General features: G+C 40.9%; 1 protein-coding gene across 5 annotated transcripts in view; it reads left to right on the forward strand.

Moving 5' to 3' along the window:
* Positions 1-27661, forward strand: part of CPQ (carboxypeptidase Q) — a 200719-nt gene that overhangs the window by 129103 nt on the left and 43955 nt on the right. For all 5 annotated transcript variants that reach the window (XM_072999155.2, XM_072999156.2, XM_072999159.2 and 2 more), the window contains exon 6: positions 14459-14550. In XM_072999155.2, the coding sequence (XP_072855256.2) occupies positions 14459-14550 (92 nt within the window). The remainder of the gene's footprint in view (positions 1-14458; positions 14551-27661) is intronic.

The following is a 27661-nucleotide window of genomic DNA, read 5'->3' on the forward strand; positions in this document are numbered from 1 at the left end:
CCAGATGCTGTATGACTGAGTTGTAGTTTTATAACCCACTGTCATGTTCCCGCCTGGCCCTTGGTTGTTTCACCAAGCAAAGGCACATGCTACATGTCATTCTGCTGCCACCAGTTGATTCCATCAACTTTGTTCACTATTCATGACAGCGGTCCGGACAACGTATCATTTAAAAACCAAGTAGAAATTGTTTATTGTTACAAGTAATAAAAATACAGTCAATGTTGTTAACTCTCATCTAAAACCTTCTTTTCTTCTAATATCCTCCCCCTTCTTTCTTTCTCTCTCTCTCCTTTGCTTCCCCCCCGCTTAACTCCACCTCCAGCAACTCCTATTGGTGCATGCAAATCTCAAAATAAATATTCATGAGCAGGGTGAACACTACACCTACCTTAGTTACCTAAAAGATTTTAATGAACATCATTGTAGTGCAAGCCAGCTATTTAACTCAATACAATTCTTAACGCTGGTGGTGTTTTTCTTGTAGATTAAAAAAACAAAACAACTTTAACAAAACATAATACTGAAGTCATAATCTCTGTGTTATGGTTTTAAGGATGTTCTGGGATTTTGGCTGACCCTCGTTCTTAAGTGCAGTGCCCTGATTTATATTTCTTGCATGAATATATAAACAGAACCACAATTAAGCTTCAGATTTTGCACTTTCTCAAATTTTGCAAAATAGTTTTGGGTTCAAACAATACGCTAACATGCATGCAAAAATGAGTATTTAAAATTAAATTGTATTCAGAAATAGGTAGATATTTTGATGCTGATAACTACTGCAAGAGACAAAAAGAATAGTGCTGAAAGAGTGGAAGAGAATTTCAAATCTTCACTCTGAGAAGCCCTGCTCCTTTGTACAGAAATGATACATGCTGATGGGGCAGCAAGACTGTACATACCTTCCTATCCCCCCAAATCAGTAGCCTGAATAGAATGGAGGGTCCTAACTGAGGTAGATGGTGGCTGAAATCCTATTGGACAGCTCCACAGACGCCAAAGGGATGACATTGTTGGCAGTGGCAAACTTGAGCCTTACCCAGAAAAAAATTGAGCTAGGAAGCTGTAACTGTGACACTATTCTACATTTTCTCCCAGGAAGTCAACGCACTTGTTACATATGTCCTGCAGCTTTTTAAGTCCCTGCAAATAAAATTCTTCCAACTGCTGGTGTAATCACTCATTTGTAGCATTAGTTACCTCCAGAACACTTCCAAATCATTGTCCCATTAGGTGTTTTTTGAGTTTGGGGAACAGATGATAGTCAGAAGGAGCCAGGTTGGAAGAATAGGGTGGATGGGGCATTACTTGAAAGCCTAGGGAGGTCAGTTTTGCCATTGTTTCACCTGCAGTGTGTGACAAGGCGTTGTCCTGCAACACAATGACACTTTTACAGAGCTTTCCTTGACGTTTTTCCTTGATGTTTTGACTCAACTTCATCAGTAAAGCACAGTAATATTTTGCATTGATGCTTGAACCCTGCTGGAGGTAGTCCACCAGCAGAACTCCCTTCTTATCCCAAAAAACTGTTGCCATTTGCTTCTGCACTGACCTTTGCATTCAGAACTTCTTTGGCCTGGGGGAACCACTGTGCCTCCATTCCTTAGACTGTTCCTTTATCTCAGGATCATAACAGTAGATCCATGTCTCATCACCATTTACCAGTTTGCAAAATGTTCCAAAACAGCCACCAATGACTCCACACGTTTCCTCTTTTGTTTGGTTGTCAAAAGTTTGGGGATCCACTTTGCTGCCAGCTTTTTCATTTCCAAGTTATTGTGGATAATGGCACCAACTCTCTCACGTGATATTCCCAGATATGTAGCAATACTTTGGGCTGATATTCAGCGGTCCTCTATGATCATGTCATGGATGGCTTTCATATTTGCAGGCACAGAGAAAGAGGCAGGCCTTCCACTGGGTTTCTCCCTTTCAACACTGAAATGACCAGTTTTGAAATTGACAACCCAATGTTTAACTGTTGCAGATGAAGGGCCACGGTCACCCATAGTTTGTGACATTTCATCATGGATCTGCTTTGCACCTTTCCCTTGGAGAAACAGGAACTTGATTATGGTCCTATGCTCTTCCACAATGAACTTTTTTGGAGGTGCTGCCATGTTTTGGACCTGAAAATGAAAGATAAGTTAAAATCATAAGTAGAGAAGACTCCCTAGTGAAGACTCCCTGGAAAAGACCCTGATGTTAGGAAAGTGTGAAGGCAAGTGGAGAAGGGGACGATAGAGGACGAGATGGTTGGACAGTGTCACCGAAGCTACCAACATGAATTTGACCAAACTCTGAGAGGCAGTGTGGAAGACAGGAGGGCCTGGCGTGCTCTGGTCCACGGGGTCACAAAGAGTCGGAGACAACTTAACAACTAAACAACAACAACAGTTGATTTTTGCACCATTGAATATAGACAAATTGGCCAATACACCCTGCAATTTACAGCTTCCTGGCTCATTTTTTTCTGGGTAAGGCTCAAAACTTATCAGCAACCCCTACTGACTAAAGACTTCCTTTGGAGATTTTTCAGTTTACATGACTTTGCTGTGTGGTATACAAATTGCATGTACCAAATTGCCTTTAATCAGTGGCAATTCACCTCTGCTGCTGCTGTTCTCATCACCATTGCTCACAAGGAGCTGTGCAACCAGATTTCAGCCTGTGAGTCAGTGGAATTGACATAAGGGTTGACTCACTTTTCAACAGTTGAGTTAATAGGCCTACAGGTTCGGTTCATAGGTCCAAAGGAACACATGAAGCTGGAGGGCATGGCAGTACTTCCATGACTGAATCACACTGTTGTTGAGCTTAGATCTTCCCCCATGTCTCATTCTCTCAGTAAGTCTCTTCCCCCACAGTAAAGGAGATTAGATTGATATTGGTACAAGATCTCCAAAGGCATTGGTTGTAACTTTCAAGGAGTTCTGCCACTATCACTTTACCAAAGAGGTGCTGTAGTTTTTAAAAAAGATTTCCCCTCCTATAGGAAGGGAAATGGAGTATGGAGGATAGCAGGCAGCAGCACATGATATGGGAAGAGACCCAGGCTGGCATTCCTGAGTGTGGTGGGTGCTGATCCACCACATCAGTTACCCAAAGCAAGGGTCTCATGAGCTGATGCGTATGTGAATAATTATATAAGGATGACACACAGCACATGGCCAAAATGTGTGAGAGACTGAGATCAACTCAGTGACTTCATGCTTCTTTCCTTTATGGTTGATCCAGTGGTACCCAACCTTTTCCAAACTGTGGACCAGTTGGGGGGGGTCCATGCGCAAGGGGGGCAAGGCACCCCCCCCACACTTTTGGGTGGGGATGGCATGCTCACGGGTGAGCAGGGAGCATGCTTACAGTATACATGCGCAGGTGGGCACGGTGTGCTCGTGGGTGGGCAGGTAGGTGGGGCACCCATGCGGGTGGGTGGATGGGTGGGGCACCTGTGTATGTGGGTGTGGGCATGCGTAGGGGGAGTCCATGCGGGCGGGCAAGAGATCTGTCTCTGTGAGAGATCTAGTCTTGCCAAGGCCACAGACTACCATTGGGCCACAGACCGGGGGTCGGGGACCCCTGGTCTAGTCTCCTTTCTGTATGTATTCAAGCCAGTGAAGGTTTTCTCCTCATTTGCCTTTGTTCCAGCCACAGGCCTTGCATTGCTAGTGCTGAGGTGAGTGATCCTTTGGCCACCCTCTCGCTGACGTGTCGCAGAGGTGGTCTAAAGAAAGCACCCTTTGATTTTGGTTGTGAGGGCCATTGCTGGAATCCCTTAATTCTCAAGATCGTAGCATCTTTTGCCACATTCGATGAGGGTGGTAAGGCCAACTCTTTAGGAAGCCCTGTGATAGAAGCCATCTGGGAATCTCCTGCAAAAACATACTTGACGCTCATTGTACCGATGAGTGTTAATTTTGTTTGGAGAACTAGATTTCTTTTGGAGCTGGACCTGACCACTGGCACGGTTTCCTTTCTCACCCAAACGGACACCTGTGTGGTGAGTCAGTTCTTTTGGAACCAGTGCCTTCTGTGTAAAAGCCGCCTGAGGTTTTTCTTTTCATTTTTACTGAAGCCACACTCCTCATGTTGCTGACAGGCTCAGCCACCTGGGTGTTCCCTTTACTTTTACCACCCTCACATTTCAGAGGAGGTCAGGAGAGGAAACCAAGCCTTGATTCTGAGCTGCAGTTCCAAATCCTTAATTACTGAGATTTGGGAGATGAATGGCTGCTAGACAGTATGTATCTTTAGAGGACACACATCTTGGCAAACAGGTAAAGGAGGACTGTCCAAACATATCAGTGCATCTTGTTAAATTAAAGATCTACATGTTAAATTTCAACATAGAGCCTGTCCAACACTGGCACATAGTTATGTATATGGTTCCCTGATAGCACTGTTTGGCACAGAAAAAAAAGTGTTTCTCATCCACTTGTGCTTCTACTTAAAACAACCCATCCTTTCCCTTTAAGAGCTGGCTCAATTCTTCCTGGCACAGAGCTAGGGCACACACTTTTTTTGAAATGATTCATTGAGATGAAAAAATGTCTCTTTGTTCTGCCTTTGTGGACAGGTACGTGAGGTAAAACAGATTGCACTGAAAATAAGGACCTTTAAAGCACCAGCTGGATCACACCAAATTTCACAGTGTGGACAGGCCATAAGATAAGGATGGGGTATGTAGCAGGTCTCAGGCATGTAGTTTCTGCTTAATTCTTTGGGGCCTCTAGAATTCCTTTTGCTTGTTTTGAAGTGTGAAAGAGTTGTGTCCTTCCCTGTTTTCAGTTAATCAGTGCTAGACTGGATATTTTATATTAAGGTTCCTCTGTTCCAAACAAAGGTTTTGGTGAGAAGAGCATTCCTTAAATTTTGGGCCCACTGCTGTATGGCTCACATCTCAAAGCATATTTGGCTGACTGAAGTGAAGTACAAGATGGTGTTTCACCCTACCCTCCCATGAAACCAATCGAACTCGAGTTGAATCTTCTTTATATACTGTGTACAGGATGGTATTCAGCTCATGTGAAAACAACAAAGTTAGTTTAAAGTCTGCAGGACAGGCCATATGCTGCATAAGAAGTCCATCTTCCAACAGAGAAGAGGAGTCAGAGGACTCAGAAAGAGCAGCTGCACTGTTACTGCCATTGCTGCTCAATACCTGTTACCCCTGACAGTTACTTCACGCTGCCTAATATGCATACTGTTTGTTCTGATTGATACTTTAACTCATGCACAGTGTTCTCTGTATGAGTGCCAGTAAACTAAAGGGAAGGAGGTAAGAGTCAAGATAGAAGACATGTCTTCTTGAATACAAAGAACCCATTTGGTTCCAGAAGAATACAATATCTGCAAATCTGAACCTTTTCCTCCACAAGGAGAAAAGAAACAGGGGGCTGGAGGGACTTTTAGAAGATTAAAAACAAGCCAAAGAGAAAAACAAGACTTCTCCTCACACCCACATAACTTTGTTCAGATTTACAACCTCCTGAAAGTGTCTTTGGGTGTTTAGGAAAAAAATGACATGAAACTGTATGTAATCTAGTTTGGCTCCAGATCCGCATCTGGAATTATTTCATGTAAGTGGGTCTCGTAGTTTTAAGACATTGTTAGCTTGGCATTTAGTCTTCAAAGGTAAAATGGACAGTAACAGGAAAGAACAGTTTCCTCTTAAAAACAAAGAGACCCCAAATGCACCCATAAAGGCTATGGAATATGTTCCTGCCATGGTTTCCATAGCAACATATTGCCATGAAAGATGGCCCCTGTGACTCCGAAGGTGTCTATCCAGATTGATCTTCTCCTGCCTCTTTCATCTGAATTGTGAACATTCGCTAATGTGGGGAATTCATGCAATCACAATATGTGGAAATTGCAGTAACTGGTTTCCTGAGACGTCTTAAAGGAGTAATCTCTATTACTTCTTTAAGATGCTACAAAATTATTATTATTATTATTATTATTATTATTATTATTATTATTATTATTATTATTATTATTATTATTATTATTATTATTATTATTATTATTATTATTATTATTATTATTATATTTTATTTTATTTTATTTTATTTTATTTTATTTTATTTTATTTTATTTTGGTCTGCCTCCTCAAGGAAATTGTCTGGATCCATGCTTCTCAGACGTAGACCAGGCTGTTTTTGCAGTTCTCTGAATTTTTCAATCTTTGGCTTACATATATAACATTCAAGAGGTATTCTAGGTTAAAATGTGTACTTTGTGAGGAAGTACTTAAAACAGTTTGATCTGTATGGGATAGAACTCGCTAATCAATAAACCTGCACCAAATGCATCAGAAACCGATCATTCACCCCACTCCTGAGTGGGCAGAGGTGCAGAGCAGAGGTGCACAACTTTTGTAATTCCAAGAGATTGCATGTGATAACAGCTCAGGGGGCACGATCCATATGTCTGTGTACATATATGGATGCCCATGTATCCATGCACAGGCACATATTCACTCACACATCTCAGAAACGTTCTTTCCTTGCTGAGAAGAAATGAAAAGCCTTTTTTCCAATCCCTCCCAGCAGTCATGGTATAGATTGCCTTCTGGGTGCTGGATCAGTATGGAATTGTATAGGGTGGGTGGGATTCATTGGCAGTAGCATCAGTAAGAATCAGGCCATCTCTGGGGCTCATTGCTCCCCTACTAAATGGTAAACATTTAACAATACACTACTTTGAATTATAGAGATTGCTAATTGAACTCACACCTGATGCTGCTTGTGTCTGTAAGGGAAGAATCTGCCGAACTAAATTTAAGTATAGAGTGAATTCTAACCATAAGGTGCTTTCCGTAGTGTAACATTTAGAACTATAGGATAGTGTGAGTAACCAACTTCCTTTTAAATCTTATTTAAAATGGAAATGTCCCTCTGTTCTTCTGTTGTCTTTGCCGGACAACATATCTGTTGCATCACAGCAGGTTTGCGCAAGTTGTAACCCACATAGCCTACCTTTGTTCACAAATGTTTATCCCTTTTGCAGTCCAAAATAGACCCCACATACACACACACTTCTCTTTCTGTATGGGTTGTGTGTATGTGTATACATGAGCTGCTATAAGGAGAGCTTGGAAATAACATGTGAATTTAATGCATTATGTCTATTATTCTGTGTGTGCTGTAGGAAGCAATGGTTTGCCTCGCCATCTCAGTATGTGCACACATGGTCAAATAGGTGACATCATATACAATACTGTTAATACAGATTTCTTATGGAGAAACTGATATCCATATAAGAAATTATTACATTATACAATGGCCCTGCCGTTAGCCAATTTTATGTCTCAGGCTTACTCATCTTAAGACTTTGGACTTTGGATACTGGGGGAACTAGAAGTATTCATACTTATTTTCCAACTCTGTACTACTTTGTAAAGCTGAAATCAAAATTCATGCATGTTTTCAGTTACAAGCTCTTCATCAAGCCCTCAGTTTTGACAAATAAGACAGAACCTATGAGTAACATAACACGTGCTATTATTTCTCCATTTCAAAACACAGATAACTGCTTGCTCCCTAGTAGAAGTTATAAAAAGCATTATTCAAGTGTTCAAAAAGGGATTTATTTGAAAGCATCATGAGGGAGACCATTCTACTCTTGTGCCACTCCTTGTTGCTGTGTCCATAGAGTGACTGTCTGAAGAGGGACATTTCCACTAAATGTGGAATTTCTCGATTTGACAGGCAGAGCCATAACTAGTTATTTTGGTACCCGGAACTTTGCTGCCTTATTGGTTAACCTTAGGTCATGTGAGATTTGCATAGATGGGGAGAGGATGGAGGACTAGGTTGGACTGCTGAAATGTCAACATGGAATGGCCGTGCTATTTCTGCCACAAGGTTGTGAGCTTCGTGTTTGCTCTGCTTGCCTTGAAAGAACAGCACGCAACAAATACTAAAACTGTAGAAGGGTTTGCTCTAGAGATGGGCATGAACTGCCAGTTTGGCAGTTCATCCTGGTTCCTTTGCCACCACAGCAGGTGTTTGGTGGTTTGGTGCCCTGGCCCCTCCAGTGGGAGCCCACTCAGAGGCACTGCCTGGAAAAGGTGGAGTAAGGACATTGCCTCCAAGTGGGCGCCCATCGTAGCAGGGGTGGGACGCTAAATCCCTGTTACGGTGGTAAATGAACCACCAGACCAGTGGTACATTCTCATCTCGGGTTTGCACCCTTCCAGCACCAAATTGTTGTGTCCTCTAAATTTTTGCACCATAAGTCATAGCCCTATCCTAGTTACTGCTCCATTGATTCTTAAAAACTGGAGGTCATACTAGCTTCCATGTATAGTAGACCATCAACTCTTTAGCTAGTCTTTCAGCTGCAAAGGCAGTAATAGCCAGATCTACTACTCTTTCTTTACTCTTATTTTCAAATTAACTCTTTTGTGAATGCCTGCATATGGCTAAAGGGTTTGCAGGGATGAGGTCTGAAGTAGCTATTGGGTTCACTGCCGACTTGAGAATACTGCTCCCTCATGTCACAACAAGGGCTGTTGCATTTGGCTTTGTGCCAAGGGGATTTCAGACTCTGAAGAAATTACTGGATTGTAGAGACCCATTGAGAAGGAGACCACTACAGCATTGTTTCCTTGTGATTTAAAATCAAATATATATTTAATATATGCCATGCAGCTTGGGGCTAGAAGAGAACATTATGCACTGAGTGTGAACCCAATAATTAACCTCTATCCTTCACTCAGAAGAACTCAGGAGCAAAATGACAGTAGCAGGGCTGGATCTAGTTCAAAGGCTGAAACAAATTTTATGTTCCTGACAGAAATGGAAATGAGAGAACATGATGTTTTTTTCTGGTCTGGAACTCTCTCATATTGCCTTTGTGGATTCAAAATAACCCTGGGCTGAGGCTGGTTAGGGGAGCAATTGAGCAAGTTTTATAGAGGAAAGAGTCTAGTAGAACAATAGGAGTTGTCTTCTTAAGCCTGGACATCCCTCCCAGAGTCAGAAACAGTTGGAAAAATCCCAACACTTTGTGATAGTACACATGCTTTCCTTAGGCATCGCTAGTTCAACCCTGGGCATTGCTACTTTCACATTAAAGTCTGCAGTAGCATGCTATCTTTCAGAAAACAACAGTATCTGATAAACTCAGGATCTGCTAGCAGTCAGAGTAGGCAGTACTGAACTGTCTACTCTGTCTACTTCACAGTTTTTGGAACTGTGTCCTTGCTGGTAATTGTCCACACCAACACAATCAATTATCCCATTGGAAGAGTACACATTTCACTTCCTAGTTGATTCAGTTTCCACTGGGAGTATGTCTTCTGCCTATTAATGTTTGATTTATTTGGGACAATAAATTGGGTTTAGGCCAAAATATTATTTCCTGGCTTTGCATTAAATGTAGCCAATGTGTATCCCAAGCCTGTTTCCCCCCAGGGCTTTATAGGCCTACATTTTGAGATTCAAGACATTGAGTCATGAGTCATTATGGTAGGGAGGGGAGATTTTCCCAGGGCGAGAAATTTCATGGGACTGAGAACAGACCTTTCCTGTTACGTTGCCTTCAATGCTGTGTTGGTTTATATTTCACTTAACAGAAATGCAATTTGGTCAGGCAAAATGATTAAAGACTCTATCATTTCTGAGTGTCATAAATGAATATTGTCACATACGTGATTGCGATTCTAAAATTGTTTTGTGCACTAGATCTAATTCCATTCACTGTAGGGACTGAGTCCTGAGGTCATTCAAAAGAGGTGAATAGGGATGCTCATTTGATTGTCTGCTGCAATGTTTTCCCCCAGGTGCCCTTGATCTTGTATGTACATCCCCAGTAAGGAGCTCTACCGCTCCTCACTCATATGCAACAGGTGTTGGATGTGGGCCAATGTAGATATTCCTAGATCATAGAAAAAACAGGATTAAAACATTATAAAGCAATAAATTAGGGTTGCTCAACTGAGTGTTTCCTGGCTATGTCAAATGACACCATGAAGTGTGAAATACACCACTCGGTTAATTTTTTTTATGTAGTCCCTTGTGGGAAAGCAAATGTAGTATTTCTGTTTTATTTATAGAAAACAATTCTGGACCCGGCATGGGATTGTATCTTAGTCATGCATTTGACACATGAGTCTAAGGCTGCTGTAACTTAATATGTGGCTAAATATGTAGTGGTGGTGCTTGTTTCTGCATCTGAGTTATAGATAGTCTGGTGTATTGTCATCAGGTACTGTTTAAAAGGTGTTGAGTAAGTTTCCACTCGGACTGTTAAATACCAGTGGCATTTGGGGGATCTCTTGTGCCTTGTGAAATCAGATCACTCTCCCCCCCCCCAATCTGGAATGGAAAAGCTGGGAGATGCTGCCAAAAACGAATAAGCAAGCATAATGAAACATGTCATATACATCCTGCTGGTATTATGTTTCACCTCCACAAATGGGTTTAAAAGAAGTCAGGCTATAGGACAGTAATGGAAGAAAGTACTGTAATATCTTTACGAAAGCTGAAGTAATTCATTTCGCTAAGCCTCTCAATCTATATCTGTGCCACAGTTACTTATGTGTCCTCTGTAACTTATAGCTCTCTTTAAATCCCAAGCAACTAAGAGAAGAGTGACATGTAGTTTGAGGAGAGCTGCCCCTCTAATACACACTTATTGTAGATTGCAAGTTAAAACCTAGTCATTTTCAGACAAGAGTTTGCTTTTAATCTGTTTTCTGAGTTTTACATGAGATATGGATTCATGCAGTGTGCTTGTTTTCCTTCTCTTGAGCAAATTCTCAAAAAGGGGCAGTTCAGGGCACCCGTGAAAGATTCAAAGGGCATATTACCATATGCCAGTTGAGAAAGAGGTGAATACAGAATGCCACCTTAACCCCCAAAGTCTCAAATGACTCACAGTTAACATTAAGATCCTGTCTTCGCAACCTCTATCAAAGCACAGGTGTAGATGCCCTTGCAAACAGAGACATACCAAACAGCTGCTGTAAGAACAGCCTTTCTCATCCTCAGGAGAAAGAAAGCAGATATTATTGCCTCTGCCTTAAAGTGTACAAACATATTTTAGGAGTGAGCTTTGATTGGATTATAACCAACTTCTTCAGGGTTCAATTTGGTCACTGATGCTGCATATAAACTTGTAGCCCAGATATTGCACTCCATAGCCAAAATCCTGTTGCGTAATGTAAGCAAAGTTGTAAGTTTTGGCTCATTCATCACAAATAAAGAGTTAGCACTGTGATTCTTGCAGATGGGTGCAAATGCAGAAAGCCATCATGCCATGTCACACCACCAAATTGCAATGGAGGCTGTTTATTTACCAGGGATAAACAAAACATATGACTTTGCTTACAATATGCAACAGGATTTGAAGCCATTTATCTAAAGCAGTGCTTTCCTACCTTGGGTCCCCATATGTTCTTGGACTCTAACTCCCAGAAGCCTTCATCACTAGCTCTGCTGGCCAGAATTTCTGGGAGTTTTGATCCAGGAACACCTGGAGACCCAAGGTTAATCCTTGAAAATAATCCTTGAAAGCTCGCACTTCTATAAATGTATTAGTCTTGAAGGAACTACAATACTTTGTAGTTAAAAGCTGCTAAAGAGACAAATGTGACTGCCTCTTTGAAAATTTCCACCACCTTCCAAAGGTGATAGACTCCAACTTCCATCATTATAAGCCAATGATGGTAGTTATAATCTTTGGAGGGTGCCAGGTTGGGGAACGTCTCAGCATTTGCCACAGGTTTTCTGAACCACAAATGGCACCTCAAAATGATGAGAATTTGTCCCAATCTGGCATCCTCCAGACATTTTGAACTTAACTCCCACCACTAACTCTCTCTCTCTCTCTCTCTCTCTCTCTCTCTCTCTCTCTCTCTCTCTCTCTCTGTATGTGTGTGTGTGTGCGCGTGCGTGTGCGCACGTGCATGTGCCTCCATTTTGGGGTATCTTCTTTCAAGACCCGCTGATTTGAATTATGTTTTGTAAAACACACATACCCAGACATTTGTAGCAAATCTAGAGTGACTTAATATGGTACAGCAATGAAAAATATTGGACTTGGGAGGTTACAGTTCTAGTCCCTATGGAGTCATGAAACTCACTGGGTGGCCTTTGAGCTGGTGGCTGTTCCTCAGCTGGACCTTCCTCCCAGAGTTGTTGTAGGACAAAAACTAAAGCCATGTGTTTTGCTTTATTGGAGAAAAGGCAAGCTGTACATATTATAACTGATAATTTATGTCATTTCTGCCAGAAATCCACAGTAGACTTCACTGGGTTAACATCTCTTGTGGGAGAATTTCAATTTTCCCACTGGATCTGATAATAGCTGAGTATTTGAGGTGTACGGAGAGAGGCACACGTTTGTTATCATGGCTGTTGCTGCTCTGTACATCCTTCCTGTGACAGCTTGTAGGAAAAAGGTTGAGGGCAGATAATATGTAAATGGAGGAAACGTGTGCAGGGGTTTTGAAATGATCACTGAGTATACCTGAACGTGCTGCTATCAACAAAAACAGGCTTTCTGAGACATTATGAGCTATGCAGAACATCACTTGGGCATCCGGTGCCAGATGAGGTGGAAACCTCTTGCCAGCTGTGTTGCCTGTTTCTTTATTTGCACTCCATTGCTCTCTTTCTCGCTTACATAATCTAATCCATCACCGGCATTTAGTGCTTGGTAGTTTATGACGTCAATAATCCACCTTCTTTTCCCAAACTCTGCTGGCCCTGTGTGTGCTATGCCACCTTGGCACCAGTCATCACATGCAACTCTTATTTGCAGGTGAACCTTGTGGACAGTAATTTGAAAAGCACATGTTTGTGAGTAGGAAAAACACACACCGTCACCTGACCCTGACCCTGACCAGTGGCCCCATGTGAGAGCTTCAACGTGATTAATGTTTTATCATCTTAATATGACATCATTGGCCATCTGTCCAATTTGAAATGGGAAGGAGGCTCTAATCCTGTGCTGTAATGATAGCTAAGAAGCACACTAGTAAATCCCCTGGAGATTGTTGATGTTTTGCTTTCCCTGCATCCTTTCTGTTTGCTTGAACACTTCTACTAATTCTGTGTGCCTTTCCTTTTACTTTACTCAATTATATATACATGCCAATATCTTCCATATTTTGCATCCCTATTTACCTGTTATTTTTGGTTCTTATTTAGATGCCTAACTGAACAAAAAAGCTTTGCCTCTGAAAATGTGATTACAGTGGTGCCTTGCTTGACGAGGATAATTCATTCTGTTGAAATCGCTGTTAAGCGAAATCCTCGTCAAGCGAAATGAAAAAGCCCATTGAAATGCATTGAAACCGGTTCAGTGCGTTCCAATGGGCTGAAAACCGTCCAGTGCCAATTCTGCCAGTGAGGTCTGAGAGGATGAAAATGACTTGGCAGATGTTAGACCCATTTGCCCATTTGACAAAAGATCAAAAGGCTGGAACAGAAGCAGTATTTCTAGGCTCCTTGATAACTAATTTGGCTAGATGAGTCAGAGAGGCTGGTGAGAGCTATAAGTTGTGTGTGCTCAGACAGCTACCTTTGTAGGAAGGAACTTCAAAGCTGCTTGTTGGCTATTTCTACCTGCCAAGACTCCTGAGAACTTCCTTCAACCTGGATTGCTTGTCAACCATGGCTCTGCCAGCTCCTTGGAAATAGGATGACTGCTCTATTGGACTGGACCCATGGCATGACGTATGGGCTGTGAGCTATTGCCCCACAAGTGGAAGTGGACAGGCCTTTACAATGCTAACCCATACTTGTGACCTGCCAACATTACAAGATGAATGGGGGAAAAGATGATTTCCCCTTTCCCAAAGCTTCCTCCATGCACCCCCAAAATTTGTTCAAGAAGGCAAGGAAACCTCTTGGATTTCAAACAGTGCAGAAAGCTGGCAGTGTGTGTATGTGTCCCCCTTCCTGTTGTGCTTGCAGACATCTATTGGTTGTGATTATTCTTTTAACTCATCGCTTATTATGGATAAAGCAAGATAAAAGAATGTGTACTGGAGAATTAACTGGATAGGTCAGTGGTTTAGGCATCTGGCTACAGAGTTCAATTCCCCTGTGTGCCTCCTTGACAAGAACTGAACTTGATGATCTATAGGGTCCCTTCCAACTCTGAAGTTCTAAAATTATACAGTAGAGAGAGAAACTGACTGTGTTACGAAGGGGGGGGGGGAAGCAGAGGCAGATGGAAGGTTGAAACAAAGCTCAGAAAGACCTGTGGTGATGGGGAAAAGGTAGTCTGGCATTAGGATTAAAAAGGAAGTTAATAGGAAATGCCTTTAAGAGGAAAAATGTTTACCAGCATTTATGGTTAATATGCTTGATAGTTCTTAATATACTGATGTGACCTTCTTGTTATAATAAAAATATGAAAGTAGCCCTCAGAGCTAGAAACAGGGAGATGCCTCCAGTGGTAGCACTTATGCCTGTTCTTGTTTTCAATAAACCAGGCCTCCGTCCCAAAAGGACTCTGCGTTTAGTGCTTTGGACTGCAGAGGAACAAGGTGGAGTTGGTGCTGAACAATACTACAAGCTCCATAAGGTAAGTAGGAATAATATGTGCCTGTCATCTTAGTAGCCAATTTGACCTTTTAGTTCTTATCTGTAAAGTATGACAAGCCAGCAGATGGTTTGGGCCAGATCCTGTGAATGAACAGAACAAATGTTGAGAGAAGGCAAACCTGTTGCATCAAGAACAGCAAATGGAGTTGGTGGTGCCTTAAGGACAAAAGGCTTAATCCAATCAGTGGACTGCAAAGAGATTTGCAGAAGTGTTGACTGAAATCCAATGAGTCTCTTCTAGTTGGAACTAACAAGTGGATTTAGTTCCAACAAGCTTCCTTTGGCATAGGTTTAGGTGGGTTACAGCTTGCCTCCTCTGATGATGGGATGCAGCCCATAAAAGCTCATGCCAAACAGAACCTGTCTTTTTCACCATTAGTCTTTACCACAACACTCTGTTGTTATGGAAAATAAAGATAATCACTAAGATTAGTACTGAAGGCATCAAAACAATCACAATCATCCTAGAAGATGTATTGGAAGAAGACCTGGTTGAATTGTAATTCCAGTTAATATCCTCCCTACACAGGCAGCTATGAGGGTTGGGGAATACTCCCATCAACAACTCTAACGGCTCCTGCACCCAACATAAAGCCCTCTAGCTGCACAAGTAATAGGGCTGCTTTTAATCAGGATCATTGTGTGGGATGAAAGAGTTAAACTTCATTTCTCACATGCATTGCATTCCCAAAGAAAACCAAGGACAACTCTGTCTGGTATGTATATATTTATTTATTTCGACACAGAAGCGATTAGCAACCACACTATTAAAGTGAATGTCTGATTTGGTCCCTAATTTGCTGACTTGATGTTTTTGTGGTTGCAAAGTGGAGATGACAATGTTTTCCTTAATGGTTTCCCATGAGATTTCCCATGAGCTGAGCAGTGTGTAAGTTCTGTATAAGCAGCATTCCAAAATCATAAAACTTTTCCGCTATAACTAGATCTTTAAGATATCATTAGTGGCTTTCAGAAATAATTAACTGTTTATGATTTGGGGTGAAGGAAAAGATGAGCAAAATATTTTATAACATGTGGCCCATTCCTGTTAACAGTGCATTTCGTGATAAGATGTTGGACTGACATGAGAAAGTTGCTTGTAAAACAGCTTTAGAATTTAATTTTTGACAATTAATGTTAGCAATCTACAGGGAAGCTTGTCTAGAATATCACTAACATTTTTGTTATGTCTTGCATACTTTTAAACAATTCTTTTTAAAAAATTTAAATGGCCTGACAATAGTAATGAAACAGCATTTCTGTGTTGTTCTGTAGATGTTTCTTCAAAGTATGATCTGACATGAAGGATGGCTTGACAAAATTGACTTTAAGCCAAACATGATCATTATGTAAAGATGTCATTTCTAAAACTCAGTTTAAAGTGTTGCTTATAATTCCTTACTCAAGATAAAGAAAGCAAACTCCATACCAGTATGGTGTAATGGATACACAATGGATTAGGAGACCTTGGTTGAAATTGCTGCTCAGCCATGGAAAGTCTTGGGTGAATGTGTGTAAAACCATTTCTTAAATATCTCACACACCTTGAAAACTCTATTAGGGCTGTCATAAGTTTGATATGACTTGACAGTACATAACAAAATCCATGCAGAATCCATGCTTACTCTTCCCACATTCTGTCTACAGCTTAATCAAACATATTTGCCTTCTCTGTTTCAGCATAGAAGAGCAAAGGTAGCAAATATGCCATTTTTAATAATATTTTCAAAAGTGTTTGCCTAGACAAAAAGCATTGTTCTTACTCTGAAATGACAGCAGTAGCTCAAGGATGAACAACCTGTGGCCCTACAGTTTTTATTAAACTTCAGCTCCCATTGTCCCCACCTAGCATGGCCAGTAGTCAAGAGGACATAAGGACAGTAATCTAGCACAATTTTCCCACAGTAATCTAGCACAAATCCTGAGGGTAATGAGCAGCCTGCTCATTACCCCCAGGATTTTCACTTTTACCCCATTTGGGGTAATTTTTCCCTGTTCCCCGACCTATGGGTTAGGATCTCACCTACTGATTCTTACCCGAATTTTCCATGTGTGAATTGGAACTCATGCAAAGAGGTTTGCATGCATATACCCAACAAATGTAAGAGTCTTGGTGACAAAGGGTATAAACTGCACATTTAGGGATCACACAAGTCGGAGTTACACCTGTAGGCTGCTAGGCACAAATTCCAACACAGGGGTCAGGGATTAAGTAATACAAGAGGGACGTGGTGGCACTGCGGGTTAAACCGCAGAAGCCTCTGTGCTGCGAGGTCAGAAGACCAGCAGTCGTAAGATTGAATCCACGCAACGGAGTGAGCTCCCGTTGCTTGTCCCAGCTCCTGCCAACCTAGCAGTTCAAAAGCATGTAAAAATGCGAGTAGATAAATTGGTACCACCTCGGTGGGAAGGTAATGGCATTCTGTGTCTAGTCACGCTGGCCACCTGACCACAGAAACTATCTTCGGACAAACGCTGGCTCTATGGCTTGGAAACAGGGATGAGCACCACGCCCTAGAGTCGGACACGACTGGACTAAATGTCAAAGGGAACCTTTACCTTTATCTAAGTGATACAAGAAGCCTTGCTCTCACTTTCTTCTGGAGATATGAGCCAAACTGATTCACTCTTGCTGATTTAATGTGTAAACTGGATAGCCTTGTAACTGATTTTTAGTTTGTTAGTTCTTGTGGTGCAGTTCACCAAACAAATAAAACCTGTGGTGGGAATGTAAGGTATTCACTCACAACTTCATTTCCTGGAAAGAGGAAAAGAGACAGAGAACAAAGTGCCTCCAGTATGAGCTTCTCTGGAATCAACAGAAGTGCACTCACCAAAGACAGAACTAAATATTACACAAAAAGCATGTGAAGCCCATGTTTTTATCAGGGAAACGTTGCTGTGGAATGATGAATTTTGGGAAAAATGACTCAAGGGGAAGATATTTCATTCCTCTTCTCATAAACCTCTCTCACTCTTCCTGTGGAATTCCAATGCATGTGCGTTTGGATGTCATAGTGAATAAGAGATACCTCAGTAAAGTGACAAGAACATGTTAGAGCTCTCTGTTTCTCTGCCCAAATTGAAGCCTCCCAAAGAATATTTTCTCTAACAGAAAGAAGCGACAAGGGTTTGGTTAGGGTTATTTGTCTGTAATATTTACCCCACCTCTGTTAAATTTTCCCCTCCACATCACTTTCCACTAGGCTTGCTTGCTTTTTCTTTGCTAAGGTAGCTGTACTTCTATGCTGTTTCTAATTTTATTAACCAAATATTTTGACAGGGAAATATTATAAATTGTTCAATTTTATATTCTATGTATGAAAGTATTGTGTACCTTATAGGAGGGGATTTTGAAAAAAGGACTCCCAGTATTGCTGAATCATATCCAACTATTGCAAACCTCCATGTTGGGAAAATACTGCTTGTTAGTGGGGGAGAGGAAGGAATCCATAAGACAACATGTATTTGGGGGGAGAGACTTTTCTTCCCTTTTCTATGCATCAAGTTTGATTTGCTGTAATTATGGTATAGCTGGTAATATATGTATCAGCAGGAAAGTCTAATTAGCATTAAATGGCAAATGATAGAGAGATTAATACTGCCTCCGCTTGAAAAACATCTTAACCTTTCACAGAGTCATTGCAGACATTTTGGAAAAAATGATGAAAGGACAAGGGACATGTTTGGCAGATAGCTGTTATTCACAGACAAATATGATCCTTCATTTAAACCTGAAATCTTTAAATTTTAAATACTGCTTTTTAAAAATGCTGAGATCCTTCATTAAAATAGTGAGTGTGGCTAATTGCAAAACCTTTTCTGTAAAGATAATTACTATTATCATGAGATAATGAGAAAACAGATACATTGAAATAACCATGTGATCTACTTTACAGAGGATAGTCCTCTATTTAAAGGGCTTGGAAATTCAAGTCTAATTTAAAAATGAAGGAACCATGAGAAGAGGAAACGGTGCCTTGAAATTGCCCATTCATATTTAGCATTTAGACAGTAGAGACTGAGCAGGCACACAAGTTATTTTGTGATAGTTTTCTCCAATATGGCGGCATATAGTGATTCCTTTTAAATTATGGTATTGATTTCCAAAATGGTCTGTATGTGTGTGTGCGCACGCACATGTGTGTGTGTGAGAGAGTAATTTAGTATATGCCAAGTTTTATGCAAATCCATGCCCTCTTCTTTTGGTCATACATAAGTGGACATCCTTGTTCTATTAATGTAGACCTGCATGTAGTCATATCACTATCTTAATTGTGTTGTAGAGAAGAACAAGTGTCAGTATACCTGAGATTGTTGTTGTTGTTTAGTCGTTAAGTCGTGTCCGACTCTTTGTGACCCCATGGACCAGAGCACGCCAGGCCCTCCTGTCTTCCACTGCCTCCCAGAGTTGGGTCAAATTCATGTTGGTAGCTTTGGTGGTACTGTCCAACCATCTTGTCTTCTGCTGTCCCCTTCTTCTCTTGCCTTGACACTTTCCCAACATCAGGGTCTTTTCCAGGGAGTTTCCTCTTTTCATGAGATGGCCAAAGTATTGGAGCCTCAGCTTCAGGATCTGTCCTTCCAGTGAGCAGTCAGGGTTGATTTCCTTCAGAATGGATAGGTTTGATCTCCTTGCAGTCCTGGGGACTCTCAAAATCCTCCTCCAGCACCACAGTTCAAAATACCTGAGATATTAAATGTCAAAGATTAAAAGAATGTTGATGTTTACTAGCAATTTAGGAGGTCTGTGGCAATCTGACATATGACAATGTTTGAGGGGTGGGAGAATGATCAGTTCTTACTAGCAATGGACAATATTCACCAAGGCTCATTGGTAAATATCCCATACAACCACCTTAACACCTTAATTTCAGGCACTTGTCACTACCTCTTAAGAACCACCAATTACTCTTTGCACATTCAAACTAAAGCAGGCCAGTTTTTTTTCCAGTCTAGGCTGAGAAATGCCCCGGATTGAGAAATGCTGATTGCTTTCTAGATGTCTTCATGCATATATTACAATGCCTTTGTAGCAGATGTTAATGAATCAATTCATCAAGATATCAATGCAGTAACAATAATTTCAGACGATATATTTCCCAATGTATATTTCAGTTGGTCCAGAAAATTACTTGTTTCCTCCTTTGCTTGAAGCTGTAATGGACAGCCTGCCAGGCTGATTCATTAGGAGATCCTCCATGGTGTTGTTGATCCACAGGATAAGAGCCAAGGGCTGAGAGACCATTAGTTCTCTCCCCTTGGATTGTAACAAAGACTCCTGCACCTGGCAGAAACAAGCTTGAAGAATCCAAGAAATAAGTAGGGCAAGAGCAATTTTCTCAGAAGTTAGCAAGCCGCAAACACATCCTTCTTCCCTGTCTTGCTCCTCCTCAAATGCTTCATATTTGTCCAAGAGAATGAGTAAAAAATAAAAACTGTGAAAAAGCACACTCACTTCAACTATCCAGAAAATAAATTTTTTAAAAAAGTGCTATATAAATCAGTTCCTTCTGCCTTTGGGAGAGATACAGCCCTTATACTTAAGAAGTAGGCTCCCATGAGTTCTATACGCTTGCTCCCAATGACTCAAAGTTTGCTATTGCTATGTACAGTCGAGTCATTTCTGACTTAGGGTGACCTTATGAATTAATGAACTGTAAAAAGTCCTGTCATTAACCCTGTGCATGTCTTGCAAATTAAGGGCTGTGTTTCCCTTTTTGAGTTAATCCTTCTCATGTTAGATCTTCCTAACTAGGGGCACGGCTAGATGGGGGAATTTAGAGTGGTACAAGCCACTTTAAAACACTCTAATCTTTGGTGTGATCTTTTTAATCTCACACTTGAGTAATACTTCCATCCATACAAGAGACGTTTCTTCTCCAGTGAGATGGAACCAAATAACACTTCAGATGACTCTAATTTCTTCCCCTTTCAATTATTTATGCCCCTCCCCTCCCTTTCACTGCCCTTTGTCACAGCTGTCATTCTGTGGACTGCATCAGTTTCCCTTTTTTTTGTTTAGTTTAGTAAGTGGCATAGCACTACAGTGATACATCCACCTAGCATTGATACTCCCTTATATCTGAAATAGCACTGTGTCACTTAGGATAATATTTTTAAAAAATATATATGAGAAGAGGAAAATAGAAGACATGGTTTCTCTGCCATCCTTTCTACTGTCACAATCCACTGCATACATCAGCAAAGAGAATGCCACCATGACTCTATTTGGAAGCAAATTAAGCAACTACACAGACTACAGAATGGGATAATCAGGAGCATTCCCAATTGCAACAAATAAATGGCAACACTAGCATGGTGCCAGAAGGGAGTGGAACAGCTCACAAAAGGAGTGGAATGAATTGCTCTTACCTAAAACCCATACAGTAACAAAACAAAACAAAACAAAAAATGAATCAAACAGCAAGCTATATGCTCCTGCGATCACCACCTGGGACCGAAAGTCTGTAGTCTTAAGGTATATCCCTTAACATTCCACCATATTTTATTGAGGTGGATAGGGAATAATAGTTTTTTTTTTCATTATCTACCAACTCGTCCATGATTTATTTATTTATTTAAGGTTTTATGTCCTGCCTTGTGAAAGAACTTCAAGGCAACATATGCTACATCAATATGCAATAAGATAAAATCCAATCATGCAATAAAAGAACAAATTTTTAAAACAGCACCACTCAGTTGGAAATTAAAACTTGGAACAAAACAGAAAAGCAATTAATTTGAGAAGTGTCAGATCTTGTAAAATGCCCTTAAGAATCCATAAAAGGAGGCTGTGTTTTGCCTAGTATTGAAAAGGTAGCAAAGGTGTACCACGCAACCTGTGAGTGTCTCATGGGGGTTTGTTCTCCCTTCTTGTGCTCGTCCAGTTTCACAAGAAAAAGAGTTTGTTTTCATGAAGCCCAAAGTGCTCTGAACAGTCCTTTCTCTCCCGCTGAGGCACTCTTGAAAAAAGTTTGGAACTTTTTGGGGACTATAAATATGGTGTATTTGCTAGCTGGATAATTTATTTATTTATATTTTATTTATACACTGCTCCCATTAGTGCTGAGGCACTACTTTGGGTGGTTTACAATAAACATAATATAAAACCAGGAATGAAGATAAAAAACACTGGGAACATTTAGCAGGTCACCATGAAAGGGAGGTGCAGACCAATCCTACAGAAACCAAGGTGGACAAAAAAGAGAAATGAGCGATCAGCTAGGGTTGGTGTGGAAAACCTCCCTGAAGAGCCACATCTTTAGTTGCTGCCTAAAGATCAACAGGGAGGGGGCCAGGAGAAACTCCTCCAGAAGCTGGCTCCACAAGATTGGAGCCGCCAGAAAGAAGGCCCTATCTTCTTTCCAAAAAATATAACTTTTCCAAGTTCTGTTTTTTAACATCAGATTTCAGATGGCTCCAAAGTTTTGCAGCTGTTTTTAAAGGTGCACATTTCAGGTTCAAGAACGTCTCTTGATGAAGAACCATTGCTTGAAATGTGTTGGGTTCAAAGCAATTTTTTGTTCTGCCTTGTTCCTCCATTTCTTTTCTTCCCTCCATTACCCTTCTTTAGACAGGCAGCTCCATCTTGTGCGTTTTTGGTCAGAATTACATCCCATTCCTTACATTGTGGACTAGAGGAGCACAAAAGGAGAGTCGCCAAAGAATGTGAAGGCTGTAAACACATTTGGTTGTCCCCTGGGCCATGACAGCTCCCTGTCATGGAAGCACCACTGGATCTATTCTGACACTAATTAATTCATTTAAAATATTTTAACCCACCTTTCTCCTTAAAAAGGACCCAAGGTGACTCACATTGTTGAAAATCCAATACAGTGGTGCCCCGCTAGACGCTTACCCTGCATGACATCGAAATCACTTGACGATGACATTTTTGCGATCGCTATTGGGATCGCAAAACAATGGTTCCAATGGTTTTTTTTTTATTATTACGTTGATTAGGAGCCTGCTTCACGAACCATTTGTTTGCAAAATGATGTTTTTTCCGGCTCCACAAAATGGCTTCCCTCCGCAAAATGGCTTCCCTCCTTTCTCAAAATGGCTGCTTTCCGGATGGAAGCTTCGCATTACAGCGAATTAGAACAGCTGATTGGTGGTTCTCTATAGGCAATCTTCACTGGATGATGAGGTATTTCCCCCATTGGAACGCATTGACCAGTTTTCAGTGGATTCCAATGGGGTTTTTTTTCGCTTGACAATGATTTCACTTAACAGCGATTTTCCTGGAACGGATTATCGTTGTCAAGCGGGGCATCACTGTATTTAAAAGCAAATGCAGTAGGGATAAAAATATTTTTAAAAAATGAAACAAATTTTATGTTAAAACAATCAATAAAATCAGTACTATAAATACATTTAAAAGCAACAAGACACAACAATCCATTTTAAAAATCCCTCTCAGACAACCAGTCTCTTAGGGAAAGCTTTCCTGAAGAGGAAAATCTGCTTGAATGACAGCAACACTGTGAACACATTTGGTCATCCCCTGAGCAACTCCCTGTTGGCTGCTCCTTTCACTCTGGAAGAGTAGCACTTTTTAAGTTTTATAGGGTTATTTGTTTACTTAGATATTTATTGATGAACATTGAAAGCACGATTTCACAAAATGATGAAGTTGCTCCCAAGCCAGAGGCTTTGGGGAGCGTGAGTGAGCTTTGCCCCCCCCCATGGATGGTGCAAGACCTACTGGGTGAACGTGATTGTTTGAAGAGCAGGAAAGCCCCTGGGTATATAAGGGGCGTTCTCCTCCTTATCTGTCCTCTTCTTTCAAAGGCACCTGCCTGCCCTTTTTCTAGTGTGAGTTTTTGCTGGTCGCCATTTTAAGGGGCCTGATAGGAATTTTTGACCTTCATCCTGATTGGCTTTTGGAATTGGGGGGGGGGGAGATTTTGTGTCCATCCCACATTGGTCAGGGCTGTTGACGTCTTTATGGCATCTTTATGGTGGAAATTTTGGTCGCACTGATGGATAGTGTGGAAAAACAGGTGTTTCTTGGTGAGTCCCACTTTAAGATCAGGTAAGCTAACAGTGCATCGGACTTCCCAGGGCTGAGGATAGTACGATTACAACACCTGGGCGGGAAAGATGCGCTGGGACCCTTCCAGAACAACAGTCAACAATTAAAGATGGCTCGAGGTCTGGGTGTGTTTATTATCGGCCAGCTGGGTTCCTGCTGTCATTAAGACCATGAGAACCTGGGGCCAGGGAGTCACCCATATGATTACTGATTTATCTGTTTCTGCACTACGGGAGGCACCCCTTTGCCAATTGATTGGCAGCAAATTTTTCTTTGGAATGATTATTAATAAAGTGTGGCCCATGATTTAACACATATCTATTTGTCTCACACCTTTATTCCAGGGTTGGGGGGCAATGAGTATCTTCTTATTCATAGTTTATATAGCAGACAACACAGCTAGTATAGCAAAACGCTACAGATTGTGCACCTAAAACCACAGCAACAGCACCAACTGCTTGTAGAATTGCAAAGTTCAAGGGTCTTTTTCAATTAAAATTCAGACAAAAATTTAATGTATCATCCTCAGCTGGTTTGGGTATCCATAAAACAAAAGAATGAGCTCCACATGCAGCATCTTCACAACCTTAGAATAAAATATAAATTCCACTGCATATACATGCATTCATTATGTGGAGTCACCCCTCCAACCCAAACATACCGTGGTGCCTTGCAAGACGAATTTAATTCGTTCCGCAGATAATGTTGTCTTGCGAAAAATTTGTCTTGCGAAACATGTTTTCTCATAGGAATGCATTGAAATCTAATTAATGTGTTCCTATGGGCAAAAAAGTAAGAACAAAGTCAAACTTAGTTTACAAAGGGTTTATTAAGTGCTCTGTAAAGCCATACATATTGTGCAGATGATTTTAAAAATTTCAATCAAAAAACTTTAACTTTTTAAACATCATAAAAAACATTTAAAAATCAGCAAACATAAAGCAGGAACAAAAAACGGAAAACATTCTTCTTATGAAACATGGCTATAGGAACATTTGTCTTGTGAGTCATCAACCCCCCCCCCCCCATTGCCAAAACCATTTGTCTTGCGAGTTTTTTGTCCTGCGAGGCATTTGTCTTGCGAGGCACCACTGTATAGGAATTATACCTAGACCAAGTCGGCAAGGTGCTTAACAGTCTAGGTGTCAACAACAGCTCTGGCCTCTTCAGCTCTCCTGCGCTTTCTGATTCAAATCTTACTCACAGCCCTGTTCTTCCCTAGCCCCACCCCTTGAGACTGAACCAATATTTCATAGGGGTTACAGAAGGACCATTGGGTTGCTTCTGACACAAAGAAGGAAAAGAAGTGGAGATTTCTGGGCTGGCACTGCACTACATTCTTATACTACAACCAATACTGTGCTGTTGACCACTTAGGTGTTCCCAGGATAATAATGGCTGAAGTGCCTGACGTCAGACAATTGGAGATTGCAACCCTAAGGACTTCACTTTGCTTCTTTATATAGCAAACAAATTGGATTTTCTATATTGGGGAGGGAGGTCATGAGTTTGTTCAGATTCTTTTCATTATGTAAAAGTATAGAATGGATTCAATTAACAACGAGGCTACTGGAGCTTGTTGTAAAGCTGCTTTAGTGTATGTTTTCAAGTACTGCAGTAAGAGGGTGGGACATTTTCAACATAAGCAAAGCCATTGGTGCACTGATTGGTTTGTGTTTTTCCCCCCATGGGGGGAAAAATCTGTGCAGTTAGGGAGAAAATAATAGTGCAGAGGGTCATGAAGAGGAGGAAAGATAAGAATAGAAGCAGCGGAAGCCTGGAGCAGCAAATCTATTTGCGTTCTTTTGGAGATGGTTTAACCTCCATGCTGCTTATATTGGCCTAATTCTTTAGGCCGCAACCTCTGGAGACTTGAATAAAAACGGGGAGATGGCGCTGATAAGCCTCTTAAAACTATCTTTGTGGCATTCGCTAAGCTGAAAATGAGTAGAAGCAAATATTAAGAAGCCGCAGCAATCATTATCTTAATTAGGGACAGTTGAATCTATTTCATTTATTTCCAGCCATTGATTTGTTCCATGTCATTTTTATTTTAAGAGTCTGCACCAAAATGTGTGTGTACTTTTTTGTGCATTTCTAACACACATTTTTGCTCACATTTCTCTTTAATATTTGTATTTTCTCTTATGCAGTGCTGTTTTACACTTTTACCCTCTTTTGTAATAGATATGTATAAATGCACATCTTGGTATCATTTTTTTAAAAAAAAAAAGATAGCCTGGTCTGTGTGAATCAGCGCAATAAATGCCATCTATTTGCCTTTCAAGAAGATGTCACACTGAACTATTATAACATTTTGCACCTTCCAAATATATTTCTTTTACCATTTTGGAGCATAACTTTTCTCAGTTTCCCTAATAGCCAAGCCATTTTAAAGCATTCTGTATGACCTAAACCCACTTGTATTGGTGGTGTGCCTTAAGGTCGATGAAAACACGTTCTTTACATCATATCCCCAAAACAGCCTAATGAAATGGAAGCTGCAGATTGGGGGGGGGGGGAGCTTTTGTACTTGCAGGCTAAACTCAAAACTACACAAGATACAGCAGGTGTCTATATCTGCTACTCTGTTTTGGCCTTTCAACCCCGCTATAAAAACTCCTGGAACTGGAGCCAGTGAGTGACAAAGGGTGGGATTGAGAATGGTAATCCTTCTCAAAATGTAAAGCAAAGCCTGGAAATCTTACTTTTTCTTTACTGAAGCTCTCAGTCTGGCTACTGCCAATGCTGGCTCAGGGACTCTGATAGATCAAAAAGGTAACTTAGTCTGAGCTAGACTAAGAATAGAGAACCATAGAATCTCTATATCTTTATGAATGGCTTCACCCTCATTGGCTAGGCTGGCAAGGACTGAGAAAAACAGGAGCTCTATAAGAACTAGAGTAGTATAGGTTCCCCCAGCCCTGAGGTGGACCATATCCATGAAGCTTCTCCGTGAAGATTATTTGGAAGAAAACATTCCCTGTAGTGTTCATGTGTGCCATTTGGTCTGATAAGTTGAATTAGGCCAAAATAAGAAAACTAAATGTGCATTAATTTGCCATGCATGCTTGTGAGACACAGACAGAGAACAAAGCCTGCAAGTTAGCAAGTCCCCCCCCCAAAAAATACAGATTAAGATATATAAAAGCAAGTCTAGATTGTGGTTTCAGATCCTGAATCTGAGGCTCCAGTACTTTGGCCATCTCGTGAGAAGAGAAGACTTCCTGGTAAAGACCCTAATGTTAGGAAAGTGTGATGGCAAGAGGAGAAGGGGACGACCGAGGATGAAATGGCTGGACAGTGTCATCGAAGCTACCAACATGACTTTGACCAAACTCTGGGAGGCAGTGGAAGACAGGAGGGCCTGGCATGCTCTGGTCCATGGAATCACGAAGAGTCGGGCACAACTTAACAACTAAACAACAACAAAGATTGTGGTTTCTCTTTGCTTCTTTTCCCCAACTTGTGGGGTTGTATATTTTATTAGAATAATCAGGTGATTGTCATTTCGCTGCACAGGGAAGGACGCTTTTGCGGTACTATAATTAGTTGCAGAACTTGCAAGCTTCCCTGCTGACACACAAGTGGAGGTATTAAAGCTAAAGATAGCTTATTCATAGAAAACTTAACAGATTGCCATGAGGAACTCATGTCGCAGAAGTGGGCCAACAGTCGATCAGCAGCTTTCACTAGAATTTTTTAGTAATTTACAGTCGCCAAAGGTACGGATTCTGAGTTGTTTAAGAATAGCAAAATTAAAAGGCCTTTCTAACAAAACTGGGATTTATTTATTTATTTATTGTTTTAACTTCTATATAATCCCATAATGCAACACACTCTCTGGGCAGTTTACAAGCATACAAAGCAAGAAAGAGTAAATACTAAGCAATATACAAATACAAATCAGCAAACAATGAAAATTAATCAGTCAGTTAAACCACTTAACTAGCTAATGCCTCTTTAGAGAAATAAACAATTTAGAACAGCATTGGACACCACAGGTAAAGTCACTAATAAAAGGTGGTGTTAAACAGTTAGAGTCTGCAAG

Source organism: Pogona vitticeps, chromosome 4 (assembly GCF_051106095.1).
Source record: "Pogona vitticeps strain Pit_001003342236 chromosome 4, PviZW2.1, whole genome shotgun sequence".
Classification (NCBI taxonomy): Eukaryota; Metazoa; Chordata; class Lepidosauria; order Squamata; family Agamidae; genus Pogona; species Pogona vitticeps.